At 37.8% G+C, this 14,946-nt stretch overlaps 1 protein-coding gene across 2 annotated transcripts in view; it reads right to left on the reverse strand.

Moving 5' to 3' along the window:
- Nucleotides 1-14,946, reverse strand: part of TTC28 (tetratricopeptide repeat domain 28) — a 379,945-nt gene that overhangs the window by 177,866 nt on the left and 187,133 nt on the right. For both annotated transcript variants that reach the window (XM_081113799.1, XM_081113798.1), the window contains exon 5: nt 14,416-14,546. In XM_081113799.1, coding sequence (XP_080969925.1) covers nt 14,416-14,546 — 131 coding nt within the window. The remainder of the gene's footprint in view (nt 1-14,415; nt 14,547-14,946) is intronic.

Here is a 14,946-nt window from a genome sequence, read left to right on the forward strand (position 1 = left end):
CATGGGGATGTAATGTGACAATAGTTAATAATTCTGTATTGCATATTTGAAAGTTGCTAAGTGAGCAAATCTTACAAGTTCTCATCATTCAAAAAAATTTATAAGTATATAGTGATGAATGTTAATAGACCGATTATGGTGATCATTTCAAAATATACAGGGTAGGGCAAAAGTAGATTTATAGTTGTGAGCTTGCAAAACAGAGTTTATTCTTGAATTGTTTATTAATTATTGTATTTTTTACATATGGACAACTGTAAACCTACTTTTGCCCCACCTGTATAAAGATATTAAATCACTATGTTGTATACCTGAACTTAATATCATTTATATGTCAATTATATCTCAATTTAAATTTGTTTAAATAATAATAAATCTATTACATTTGTGCTTCACATATGACAATACATTATATATAAAATAGTCTGAAATAAATATCTCATGGCTAGTGACACAAAAATGAATAGTAACCCAAAAAAATCAAAAATATGTACATTACTTTTTCTTTAAAAAGAACATTCAATTCTGGCCGAAACCGGTTTGGCTCAGTGGATAGAGCGTCGGCCTGCGGACTGAAAGGTCCCAGGTTCGATTCCGGTCAAGGGCATGTACCTTGGTTGCGGGCATATCCCCAGTGGGGGATGTGCAGGAGGCAGCTGATCGATGTTTCTCTCTCATCGATGTTTCTAACTCTCTATCTCTCTCCCTTCCTCTCTGTAAAAAATCAATAAAATATATATATAAAAAAAAAAAAAAGAACATTCAATTCTGAACTGGTATAATTTTACCACATACAGATGCAGTCTGTCTTTTATTTCATATAATCATCCTACTTTCCTATATCTACACTACTCAGTAAGTCCTGTGTCAATTTTTATATACATGTGGAACAAAACAGATAAAAGAATGTAGTACTTTGTATACTTAATGGAGTGATGTTGATAGATCAATGAACCTGGGGTACACAATGTTTTTCATTAAACCCTTCTCGGAGTCTATCTGGCAAGAGATCATGTTGACGCAGCATTTAGGGAACGCTGAGCAGAGAGGATGAAGATTTAATCTAAGGCTTGATCTCAGGACAAAAGAGTAGGAGGTTAGTTCCGGCTAGAAGAGAGGATCTACCAACAGAATAGTCGGAAATGGTCCTGGAAAGGCAATTAGGAGCTGAATCAGGAAGGGCCAGGGCTAATGAGGTTAGACTTTGATTTGTGGTGAGTCACTGGTAGATTTGCACTTTGAAATTCTGCTCCGAAGTCTTAGGGGAAATGGGTCAAAAGGAGAGAGTGGGTAGGCAAAAGGACCAACTCAGAAGTTGTTGTTGTGCCTTCCATCATTTGTGGAACAACATAGAAATAAGCAAAAAAATAATAATTAAATGTGTTCAGGGGAAGATGATGAAGGTTTCTTGGAAAGGAGAACAAAAGATATTTAAAAGCTATAAACAGATACACATATATTGCATATGTATGAGGTATATCAACCTGTGTGCGCTTGTGCGTGTCAGCTTGGATAGGGCCTGAAGACTGCCTTCACTGTGAAGGATGTGAGAGGCTAGCATGACTGCCAGGTGTCTGCCACGGGCATCAAGGGAGCCAGGAGAATCGGAGAGATCACAAAGGAGGGAGAAGAGATGAAGAGCGTGGGTTCAGACCTGATGAACTGAAGGTGCCTCTGACACACGCTGGTAGAGCTGAAGGGAAGGCAGTCAGAAATACGGGTTTGAAGTTTAAGAACAAGGTCTAGGATGAAAATATCTTTAGTGACTTCTGAGTGATTCCTCATTTTCTCTCACAGATACCAGTACTGAATATTAAGTCAAAACATAGGAAACCACCAATATTCTTCTTTTTACTTACAAAATGATGATTTCAATAAGATAATCTACTTTATCCATGAGCCTCTTAAAAATAAGATAATATATAAACACATAGTATTTGTAAAATAGAATCTGCAACAGATATTTCACAAATAGCCTAAAAGAAATGGTTCAACATACATCTATATATCCTGTGCCCATATTTAAAATGTGACTTTGAGAATCATTATTAGCAACTTGCACAAATTACACAATTAATGGAACTGAAAAACTGATGTATTGCTCAATTATAATTTCAAGCCAATGTCTTTTGTGAGTTCACGCATACCACGTGTCCACCCTTTGATATTTTTTGGCATACATGAGGAACTAGTAACGATAGCTTTTCAAATGGCTTATTGCTCATTCACTCCCTCCCAATCAGTCTTTGTGGAAGAAAGAAATGAGAAGAGGTGGGTACCAGATCACCTACTGAAATGTTTCCTCAGGGAAGGAACCTGAATTTCCATATCTGCAAAGCAGAGGTGATATTCCCTACTTCTGTGGCTTCCTGTACGGATGAGAAGAGAAACTGCATGTATCCCGTGGGATACAAGAGAGGCTTAGTAAAAGGCTTAGTAAATAGTAGCTATTGTTATGATATCACAGTTTTGCTAAATGACCAGTAGCGCTACTCAAAAATCATCTCCTATGCTAGGTTGTTGATAACTGACCTACATCAACTTATTTATCAACTTAAAATTCTTGGTTTCACATATATGTGGACTCTAAAGAACAAAATAAAAAACAAATAAAAACAGGCTCACAGATACAGAGAAACAGACTAATAGATTGCCCGAGAGAAGAGGGGTTGGAGGACTGGGTGAAAAAGGTGAAGGGATTAAGAAGTACAAATCGGCAGTCATAAAATAGTAACAGGGATATAAAGTAAAGCATAGGAAACGAAGTCAGTAATACTGCAATAACTATGTATGGTGTCAGGTGGGTACCTGAACTATCAGGGGACCACTTTGTGAGTTATATAACTGTCTAACCACTATGCTGTACACCTGGAACTAATAAAATATAAAACTGATTATAAACTGTAATTGAAAAATAAAATTTTAAATTTAAAAAGTTCCTTAAAATTCTTGGAACAAGACAAATAGAGAGAGTAATGTTGAAACAAAAAGTCAAAGTCATTTTGGCCAAGATAACATAGTAAATGATACATATACTCAGAAAATCTACGTAGTAACCACTGAATTATAAGAATCTTAGGGTAGAAATGGCCTTTAAAAGTTCTCATCACTTCTTCAATAGTACCCAGATAGAGGTGAGGCAGTCCAAATATTTCAGAGATAACAATAATTATTAGAGTTATTAAAGTAATTCTTCTTGGAGGTTTTTGTGGGAATTAAATGGAAACAAAAATGTGAAAGTACGAGGTAAACTGATTCTAGTCACCCTTTGTCCTTTTTTTTTTTTTTCTTTAGAGGACAAGTTCATTGCTGCCTCAAAAGGAATGCAATAGAAAACAATACATATTAAGGTATTTATAACCTGGGTGTATCATTTTCAATCATGCTCATTTGTGAGATAATTAAGCCATCACACTGTGGTAGAGTGATTGCATTGACAGTTGTAATTCTGCACGTCCCCTATTGAGGATGTGGTGCTGACTCTGGCTAAGTCAAGTTCCATTGCTTAGTCCAATGAGATGTTAGCAAATGTGATACAAGCAGAAGCTTGTCAAGCACTTGCCCCTCTGTCTACATAATTAGAGAATGCCCAGGGTGACCCACAGTTGTTCCAGGAGGCTGGACAAGATCAGGGAAGCTACCTAGCCACCACCCAGATAACCTCAGCTAATTGCAAATATCTAAGTCCCACTGAGCCTAGTTTTGACCAGAGATATGTAAGCAAAAATAAATGTGTATTGTTGTAAACCCCTGCGGTTTTGTGATTGTTTTATCATGCAGCATTCCTATAGCAACAGAAAACTGATATACACAATTATTAAGCATGTGAAATTTGTGGACTCATTAACCCTATAAAAGCTAAACCCCACCAGAATGACTGAGTACATGACAACACCTCAATGATGACATGAGTTATGTGTATTCGAATGAAGGTTTTGAAGCATTCAGATTTTAATAGAGTTGCATCAACTAAGGGACTTTTCCTATTTTACCACTTCTAAACTCAAAATCAGAAGGCCAGGATATTGAGTTGCCAAGTAATATTCATTTGAGACAATTATCTTGTATAATAGACAATTATCTTTCTATGTGCGTGTGAGGGATTAGCAGAGTATTGTACTAAATGCTAGGCTAAATGACCTACAGTACCTTTCCTGTTTCCAATTTCTATGATTTTTAATTCTATATCTTGAAAGAAGCTGCTGGCAATCTACACAGAAACACTGGTTTCTAGAGAAGAAAAAGCGGCTGGGTTTCTATTTCTAGTTCCTGGAAAGGCTTCTCCAGCATTCCAAAGTCTAATCTTGGCATATCAATCTAGAAAAAACTTTATAAGCTGGGAAATCCTTTCCTTTTGATAGCTATTCAGGACACTAAAACAGCTAGGTGCCAGGGCAAATTACACTTAGGAAATGGGAACAAGGCAAGGGAAAATATCTAAAATTTGGTGGGCGGGAGACCCAATCATTGCTTTCTTGTGATCCTTTCCCTATGTCCACTTCTTTCTGTCACCAAGAGAAATAAAGTACATCAAGAAGAAAACAAGGATGTCTGAGAGTCAAAATAGTGAATGTGCTGAGACATATAAAATATGTTGAGTTCTTCAGAGGGAGATCATCATGTATATTAACCTAGTACTATTAATCCTGCTGTCCAATCAGCACACATGAGTTAAACCTGTAGTACCTAATCAGAAATAGGCATTCTCTAGATCAGCGGTTCTCAACCTGTGGGTCGCGACCCCTTCGGCGGTCGAACAACCCTTTCACAGGGGTCACCTAAGACCATCCTGCAAATGTAAATATCAGATATTTACATGACGATTCATAACAGTAGCAACATTACAGTTATGAAGTAGCAACGAAAATAATGTTATGGTTGGGTCACAACATGAGGAACTGTATTTAAAGGGCCAGAAGGTTGAGAACCACTGCTCTAGATAGAGTAAAGCCAATAACATCATTATAGTTTCTAAATTCAAATGTCTTTGCTCAAGATTTCAGTAATTGTTTTTTGCAATCTCTCTAAAATGATTTATATCCCAAGTTCCTATATAAGATACAGGACAGAGATCTAGTCCTTTGGGACTAGAGCTGCTCAGCTGCGGTGAAATCCTTTAATGACATTTTCAAAGTTTAATATCAGGTATTTTACTTTACATAAACTTAAAGGGCATGCCAGTATACCATCAAGAACAGACTCCTCTTTTTTCCCATTTAGAATGGAGATGCATACTCTGTACAATCAAGAGATTAAAAAGCAAATGGAGTATATGAACCAGATTAATGGGGTGGCCCCTGCAGCCCTAGTGAAGGGTTTACTTAAAATGAATGCTCTGAATGCCGATCCAACTTTTTAGATTTAACCGAGGGTGACTCACTAGAATAGCCCACATGACAGTATTAGTACTGAAATCCACCAGCTCATTCTTTCCAAGGCTGCTAGAAACAAGGTTATTACAAAGAAATGAAATCCAGACTACTGCCTGCAGTAGGTGCAGGAATGGAGTGCTACAAGTTCAACAGCAGAGACAGGGTGGGGTGAATCCCGACAAATGTCCTTTTAAAAGACCTATTCATGAGATTAGGTGAAAAATCTTTCCATCCAGGCTACTGAAACACATCCTTGAAAGGCAAACTGGCTACAAGACTCATCTATGTTAATGATATATATGGGAATGAAAGCCAATAGCTAAGGTAATGCATACTTAGTCGCAAAAACCATTGAACCAGAGCAGGCTCTGTGACATTCTAGTTTGAAAATATCTGATTCTAAAAGAATCCGTTTTCCTTTCAAGTTGTAATGAGAATTCCAGATCTTCTACAAGTATGCAGTTAATGAGAAATGCAATGATCCTCACCATACCTTCATGCCCAATTCCTGCTATTTTCCCACTTACAGATGAATAAAGAGTTGGGGTTTTGTTATGGTGGCATTCTTTATCAATGCATCTAGTTTCTTAGATGTTAGCTCTTGGACACCCTTCCCTTAATCAGTCTTTTTGAGAAAAACGAGTATTTCTTCTTCAAAGTTATTTAATTTCTATTTTTCTATGTTGGCAAGAAAGAGTAATATTTATTTATTATGACAATATATTTTTCTGATCTACTTCCTATTACTTAAAACACACCTCTTTACACGCATGATCAAGAAGAAAAGACACTCTATCTTTACTAAAACGCCCAGCTCGGGTCTCAGTGTGCTAGCCAGTGACTGCTGGATACTGCCAACACCCAGCGGCCTTCTGGCAGCACTGGGCCTTCTAAAAGCTGTTCTCTGGCAATAGTCTTTCACGCAAGCACTAATTTTATTATAGCTGGTTTATGATTTTCCCTCATTTCCCTGCTATTTTTAAATGTGGGGCTGTAATAGGAGGCATCTAGAGGCCCGGGAGATGAAGGAACCACTACACACTGTTGGGTCTCTGTGGTATCAGTGGCCGTTGGAAGCTAAGGATTCAAATGCGATGTGAAAGAGTGTTTGAATACAGGGTCCCTTAGGGGAGCTCTGCCCAACAAGAAACATACTGCTTTGCTCTCTTCATTTTCCTTTTAATTTCTGCTTTTAAGTCCTTGTGGTCTCTCAACAGTCTTCCCAGTTTTGTTCTTTAAAGTTATTTTTATACATTGCCCATTCTTGCCAGACTTATTTAGCTACATTTAACAACACTGTCTTGGGGGGGAGGGGGGGAGTTTTTGACTTCTTGCATAATGTACCAATACTAATTTCTGTAACACAATAAAACAGCTTATGATGTGAATAAGACATTGCATGAAGAAATGCCAAATTTATGTGATGTCATTCTACATGTTACTGTGGGGTGAAGCTTTCAGAAAGACTGACTCTGAATTTATGTTAGTCAGGAAAAAAGTTTGGGAAAGTAGAATGGTGTTCAAGTATGGCATTACTGGGATAAAGAAAGATATTTATAAAATGGTATGTTGGGGGTGGGGGTGGGAACCATGTGTTTTTCTTATAAGCTTACTTTTAATAACCGAGATAAGCAGAGATCTCAAATAGGAAAATGAGAACAATCTCTATAATTAGAAAAGGGGAAATAGCCCAAGATACAGCCTAAGATGCACAATGAGAAATACCGAAGCATCCTGACTTTAAGGGGGAAGGAAACACATGCAGAAGAGTAGGGATCAATGATGAGAACATTGAATTAGGAGTCAGAAGGCCTGCAGACTAGCTCCAAATCTACTCTTTCTCAGCTACGTAGACAACCTTGTACCTTGCTTTCTTCGTATATAGAATGAGATCTCCCTAACTCCATTTCATCTCTAAAATTCACTTTCTAGAATTTTTTCCTTTTTTTAAATATATTTTTATTGATTTCAGAATGGAAGGGAGAGGGAGAGAGAGAGAGAAACATCAATGATGAGAGAGAATCATTGATCGGCTTGCCTCCTGCACTCTCTACACTGGGGATTGAGTCCACAACCCAGGCATGTGCCCTGACCGGGAATCGAACCATGACCTCCTGGTTCATAGGTTGATGTTCAACCATTGAGCCATGCTGGCTGGGTCAGTTTCTAGAATTCTTATGTGTCCCCTGGCCTGGATACAAAGAAATTATTGATTTATTTCCTATTGTTTACCTTAACTATCTTCATTTATTATTCCTTTAATTCTTGTGAAAAAAAGCAAAAGGCAAAAGACAAAGTGAGATACATTGGGGAAACATTTGAATCCTAAAACTGCATTTTAAAAAAGAGCAAATATTAGAAATGTTACTCTGTGGGGCTACATTCATTCTAAAACAAAACAGAGAAGGATGAGAAGAGCCACAAGTACATAAAATTATGGCTCTGGCAATACTATTAAGCAGCAATAATCCTGGATCAGACACTGCCTAACAAATGTACTTTGTCTAGAGAAGCTGAGAACCCAAAGCAATACTAGAATTATTTTCCAGACTGTCATCAAGTACAGATTACATTTTGTCATTTAAAAACAAAGCAAAACACACTCTAACACGTAGCTTTTATATGTACAAATGTCAAGTGTCAAGCAATATTTATTCCCCATTAATTTCCTTTCCTATTTACCTATTTCCATTACTTATGTTTCACTTTTCCTAAATAAAAACTAAAGGGCAGCCTGGCCAGTGTGGCTCAGTGGTTGAGCATAGACCCATGAACCAGAAGGTCATGGTTCAATTCCCGGTCAGGGCACATGCCCAGGTTGCGAGCTTCATCCCCAGTAAAGGGTGTACAGGAGGTGGCTGATCAATGATTCTCTCTCATCGCTGATGTTTTTCTCTCCCTCTTCCTTCCTCTCTGGAAGCAATAAGAATATTTTTTTAAAAAACAAAAAGAACACGCAGCATTTGGATGATTCACCGCCCCCCACCCCGCCCTGTCTTCTAGGAAAGAGATGGATCTGAATTAGTAATAAGATTTGAATAAATAGGTGGTAGTGATACTGTCAAGTATACACAGTAACTAGAACTTCTCTAAAAGCTTTCATGGCTAGAGGATGATAATGAAGATGATGAGGATGGTGACACTGACTCTTGTGACAGTTAATACTTACCGAGTAACCAGCCACATGCTTTATGCCCAACTTAGCTTAATGTTTTATTACATATTCCCACTACTTGTATGGGTTAGGAAAGTGAGGCTTAAAGAAGCTTAAGTAATTTGCTCAAAGTCACACAACTAGATAAGTGTGAGTGAGGACTCAACCAAAGTCTATCGGATCTTAACCCATGCTCTGCTTATACATTCGGATTAGCATACTTAATTTTTTATATGCCTAATATTTCCAGAGATTTGGGGAATGTTTATTATCTTAAGAACTTTATTCATCCTGTAATCATTTAAGCCTTTTGGTATATCTCCTAAAAGATAGTTAAAAGGTAAAAATTTAGGCTCAGTCAATTATTACAAATTCTAAATAGCATCAGTTAATTTAATCAACTGATTAACTACTAAAGAGTCATCAGAGATTGAAATGGTAAAATTTAGAAGATTCATGGCACTCTCAACCTCTCTCTTTCAGGAAAGGCCCAAAGATATGCACTAACATACCCTCAGGAACCAGTGGACACCTGGTTAGTGAGTTGGCAGGAGAATGTGGATTAAGGAATGAAAGCAATAAACAATTCAGTGAGAATTTCTTTGGGATGTAATTTCTCTAGAGAAAAGAAGAACTTTGAAATCTATACAAGTTTTATGGTAATTAGAGGAAAGTGCTTTTATTCAGGAAGAATAAAAGATTCTGATTACTACTTTGAAAACAGACTTTTTTATACTGAACTAAAACTGAAAATAAGAAAGGATTCCTAATTTGTATCATCTGTGGCAGTAGATGGGAAAGGCATTGTCCTTACAATCTATTCTCATCAGATTTTAATTGTTCTCACCCACAATGACATAAAATTAAACAAACCTCAGTGATGTCCTTACAAAATTAAAATGGACTGTAGGAAAGTATGTGTTTTGTTGCTGCCTGTGTTGTGGAAATTATCTTTTTAAAAACTGAACACACAGAAGTGGTTTCATTTCAGCAAAGATTAATGATTTGTACCAAAAATTCTATTCCAAGTAGCAAGTAGAATATATTTCATCTTGTTTTCCAAAACATGATCCTGACACTTACACGCTGTGTGGCCTAAAGCCCATCCCTCTTTAAGCCTTAATTTTATCATCTATAAAATAGGAATACCACCAATTTGCTAGTTTCTCCAAGTTTCCATGGTCTCCAGAATAGTGAAGTCCAAAGTTAAAAATCAAGAAAGTATTAAGTTAATCCAGAAGCTGTTCTGTCAAAGCAGCATGCCACCCATCACGTTGTAATGACAGCATCTTAGCATTATAGGCTGTCATCAGTACCTTCAGGAACAATCACACTCAAGACCTTAAATAATTCTGCAGTCTCCAATATGTCAGATTTTATCTGTGTCTGAGTCCTTTAATTTTGATTCTTTATGTTCAAACCTCTTAACAAGCTCTTAGTTCAGTTCAGTCCCCAATAATGATACCACATGTAGTATCGTGCAAAAGGCTTCAGGATAGCCAGGGAGCCCATTTCTCTGGAAAATTACTGAAGTATATCAAACTATCTAAAAATCCATTCCTGAAATGCAAATACTTGCTTTGGATTTCACCACACAGAACGGCATGCATTTAAAACTTATTAATTGCTTATTTCTGGAATTTTCCATTTAATATTTGTAGACTGCATTTCACTACAGTTAAAGAAGCCATGGAAAGCAAAACCACAGATAAGAGGGGATGACTGCACACACACACACACACATTCACCGGGGGTGCAAGTTCTTTTGAAGTAATAACTATTTTATCAGTGGGAGAGAGAGCACTCCATTATCCATTATGGGCCCAAAAGGTCTGGCTCAACTGACTTATAATACAAAATACAAAGAGCATAATAAAAAAAAACTGATATCCTATCTCCATTCTTCACAATGTTGGGGGTGGGGGTGGGAAATCTACAGTTTTCCATGATTTGAAGAGTTACAGTTTAACAATCTTATTTGTTTCTCAAAAGCCTGTGATACACACCACTGAAGAGTTGTCAACCATTCCCTTCCTGAACTTAATACTCCCTATGAGGACAGGGCTCTCAGGTAAACGGAATGCTGTTTACCCTTTAACCCACGCTCCTGCGCTGCTGGAAGTAAAACAATCATCTCACTCCATTCCTTCTCTCTGTCTCTGTCCCTCTTGTCTTTCTCTCACACACACACCCCATAAACCTTTGTGTGGATTTCATATTAGCACTGCTAATATATTAATATACATGGTGTAGAAAATGTCTGCAAAAAGGTCCAAGAAAAATAGCATTGCTTTTGGAGAAAGTGCTATGGTCAGGATGATGTCATCGAAACCATCTAATGAATTTCCTGTAGCCACATCCTAAAGAAAATCCAGAAGGCTCAGTTTTCTCACAAAGTCGAGTAGTCTTTTTTAGGGGGGTCAGTAACTGTTCCTGTAAACCTACAGGCATCATCAATTGATAATGATTATGATTTACCTTTAATCTTCAATATCACAACAAATGAATTTTCATTTTAAAGGTCTTTTATGTGGGAGGCATTATCAGAATATTAAATGTAAATTTTAGATTTTAATTACTGACAGCAAAGTAAGTGCAAAAAAAAAAAAAGGAGTAAGCTGTTGACACTTACTACTGGGCTTCATAAACTCCTTCCACAGCCCGAGTAAAACAAAGACCGCCATTCATAAGAATGAAGGAGAGGCAAGCACTCTTTACCCACAGTAAGCCCTCAATGTTTTCCTCCAGGCCGAAAAGCATTTATCAGCACTGGACTGGAACACTACAGGAGGTTTGCCAGAAGATTTGAGCTCCTTGAGGGCAAGAACAATGGCATATTCATCTTTTTTGTTGTTGTTGTTAATCCTCACTCGAGGACATTTTTCCATTTATTTTAGGGAGAGTGGGAGAGAGAGGGAAAGACAGAGAGAAACATCTATGTGAGAGAAACACATTGACTGGTTGCCTCCTGCACGAGCCTTGACCAGAGCCCCAGCTGGGAAGAAGCCTGCAACCAAGGTATGTACCCTTGACCAGAATCAAACCAGGGACCCTTTGGTCCGCAGGCCGATGCTCTATCCACTGAGCCAAAGTGCTAGGGCATGGCATATTCATCTTTATACTCAAAGTCATTATAGCACCTGAAACAGAGTAAACACCCAGTAAACATATGTTGAGTAAATGGATAAATGAATGAATGAGAATATAATAATTCTCCTTTCCCTCCAGACGCTGCCAGTTAAACAATGAGGAGACCACCATTACAAACAAGTAAACAGTAAGTGCAACTGAATAATGCGAAATAAAAGTCATAAAGGAGTTTGGCCTTTATTCTGGAGGCAACAGAAAGCTGTCAACGGCTTTCAAGCAGGAAAATTACATGACCAGAACAAATTTTAGAAAGTCATTGACTGGATAGAGAAGAAACTAGAATCAGGGGAGAGTTCAAACAGATTTCACAAATTAAAATATTTACATATTCCAGTGTGACATATACCTTTTTCTTTATTTTTTATTAAAGCTTAAAAATCCCTTATGCTGCTGCTGACATAACTTGGTACAACTAGTCTGGAAAGCTCATAAAATCTAATATATCTAAATATATGTATGACCAAACACTTAACAGATCTAAGTGCTGATGACTATCAAAAGATCTATATATATAAAAGCCTAAGTGACCAGCTGACCAGCTGACCATTCAACCAGCAGACCAGTAGCTATGACGCACACTGACCACCAGGAGGCAGATGCTCAACGCAGGAGCTGCGGAGCTGCGGTGACTTGGTAGCTGTGGTTCTTGGGTGACGCGCCCGGAACCAGAGAGGAAGGAGTCTGATTCCAGGGTGTGTCACCCAAGAACTGCCCTCTCGCAATCCGGGACCACTCGGGGGCTGTCAGAGAGCCGGTTTCGGCCCAGTCCCCACAGGGCAGGCTGAGGGATCCCACCGGTGCACAAATCCATGCACCGGGCCTCTAGTATATGTATAAAAATGTTTATAACAGCTTTTCCATAATAGCAAAAAATTGGAAAGAACTCACATATTCATCGCACTAAGAAGAGTTATGTAATTTTAAGGGTCAACATTACCAAGTAGCCAAGCCAAAGTTCAAGTCCAGGTTTGTCTAATACCTAAGTCCACACTCTCAACCAGTTGAAAGAAATTACTTTTGGCAGAAATTTCAAGCTACTCTCATAGTCCCAAATAGTAGACACCATCTCTCCCTTGCTTGTAGGAGAGTTTTTAAAAGTGTGAAAAGTCCTGAGAGAAAGCTACTTACTGCCAATGTCCAGGGAAAAGATGGCAGAAGGGAAGAACCAGAAAAGAGATTTCTATTATAGAAAAAGGAGAATGCAATAACAATCAAACATGAGAGTGAGGTAGTGGGGGCAATAGAACAAGTGTGAATACAGAAGTAGGTACTGATTGAGGACTAGATCAAGAACACTGAATTGAAGGTGAGTGTCCAAGAAGCAGTTGAGTAAAGAAATATGAAGCTCAGGAGAGAAATCAGACTGATAAAAAAAACTTCAATCATCAGCATATTTGCATATCAGATTTCCTGAATGTCTCTAGTATAGTATAATTTATGTATTCTTCTGACAATTAATATTAGCTCACAGGGAGGACTCCATGGACACCTGAAATTAATTTTGAAACCATTAAAGCAGATAAAAAGTTAGAATAAAAAATCTTATGGAGAAGGTATCACTTCCCCTGTTATGTATCTGAGTTATCACATTTTTAAAAACCACACATATTGCTCTTTAAGGTAAAGAGACAAAGTGTTTTCAGGCTGCTATCTTGCTACTTGGGAAAAAATTTTAAAGGTATTATAGCCAAAGATGTAAGAGGCAGAAAGATGCAGCTTGGTATTCTCACCAGTCATAGTATTCGCAGTGGTTAATTTTTACTTCAAAAGGCAGTTTCCCATATTTTATTTCAATATCAAAATAGAGTCGACCCTTCAACAACTTGGGTGTAAACTTTGGGGGTCCACATGCATGTGGATTTTTTCAATAGAAATACAGTCAGCACTCAGCCTCCTGGGTTTCACATCAGTGGATTCAACCACCACAGATGGAAAATACTGTCTTTCTCAATCCCTGGATGGCGAGAGCTGGCTGTATGCCGTTCCTATGCCATTTTCTGTAAGAGACTTAAGCATCCACACAGGGGTTGCAGTATCGGTGAGTGGTGCTGAAACCAATCCCCTGTGGATACTGAAGGACAACTATAGTTACGTCTTTGGGGAGTCAAAAGTTATATTCAGATTTCTATTGCAAAGGGCTAGGAAGCACTAGAGCAGGAATTTAAATTTGGATTTATCTCACCCAAAACAACCACCTCTTTCCACTCTGTAGGAACTTTCTCAGCATGTCACATCTACCAGATATCAAGTGCCTGAGAATATTACATTTCATTTCTCTAATAAAGACTAGGATGATATTTCTTTATCGCTACAATTCAGGTCTCTCAATCAGACTTAATATGCATCTACCACTTGAGTTAAAAATCTACCCAAGAAACTATGCGAAAGGTTTGCAATAATAATACTCCATCTCAAATAAAGCGAAATGTGTGCTTCTTTAATTTAATGAATATATCATGATGATATATATTTTTGCTAATTTTACATATATCTACTCCACAGCACATCTGACTACAATAAGAACAAGCCATTTGACCAAGCTGTTAGATCCTGAGGTCAGGGACCATGTCTTATTTCTCTCTATATCCCCAAGGCCAATACATGATAGATGTCCAATACCTGGTTGATAATGAAAGATAGAAGCCAATAACTATTCATTTATGAAAGTAATATTTTAAGGTACAGACTCCATGCTTAATAAAAACCCAAAAGGTTTTGGTCTACAGGTAAACTTCCTACCTCTCGATCCTTGAGTTTCATGGCGAGCACCAACTGATGCCTGTGGTTAGTGAGAGCCTCCCGGTAATTTCCTTTGGAGAAGAATGCAGAGCCTAGATTCCCATGAGCTCGGCATTCTCCTGTCTGGTCACCTGATTGGGTTTAAAAAAATATAAAACTTACTTTAGCTATAGCATTATTTTAATATATAATGGCCATCTTAATTTAAGAGCCACAGACCTACCTACTAGCTAAGATTTCACTTGCCTTCTTTTAGAAAGTATTTTCTTCTATAAGACTCTTTGGAGGAGGTTATGGTCCTAGAATTTACATCTCTGGCTAACAACTATTATTGTTGTCATACAACTGTAGTCAGGAAGGTAAGTATCCTAGAAATGAGAGGTTAAAGACCTTGACACAAACCAGCTGCTGTTTGAGTCACTTCACTGCTCTGCTAATGATTTTTGGTTCTGAACAACCATCAGCTTGTTGGTTCAGTCATTTGACTCCAAACCTACTATAACATATTGCTTCTTTACAAGTATGCTAATG

This window comes from Myotis nattereri (genome assembly GCF_964212035.1).
Source record: "Myotis nattereri genome assembly, chromosome: 19".
Lineage (NCBI taxonomy): Eukaryota > Metazoa > Chordata > Mammalia > Chiroptera > Vespertilionidae > Myotis > Myotis nattereri.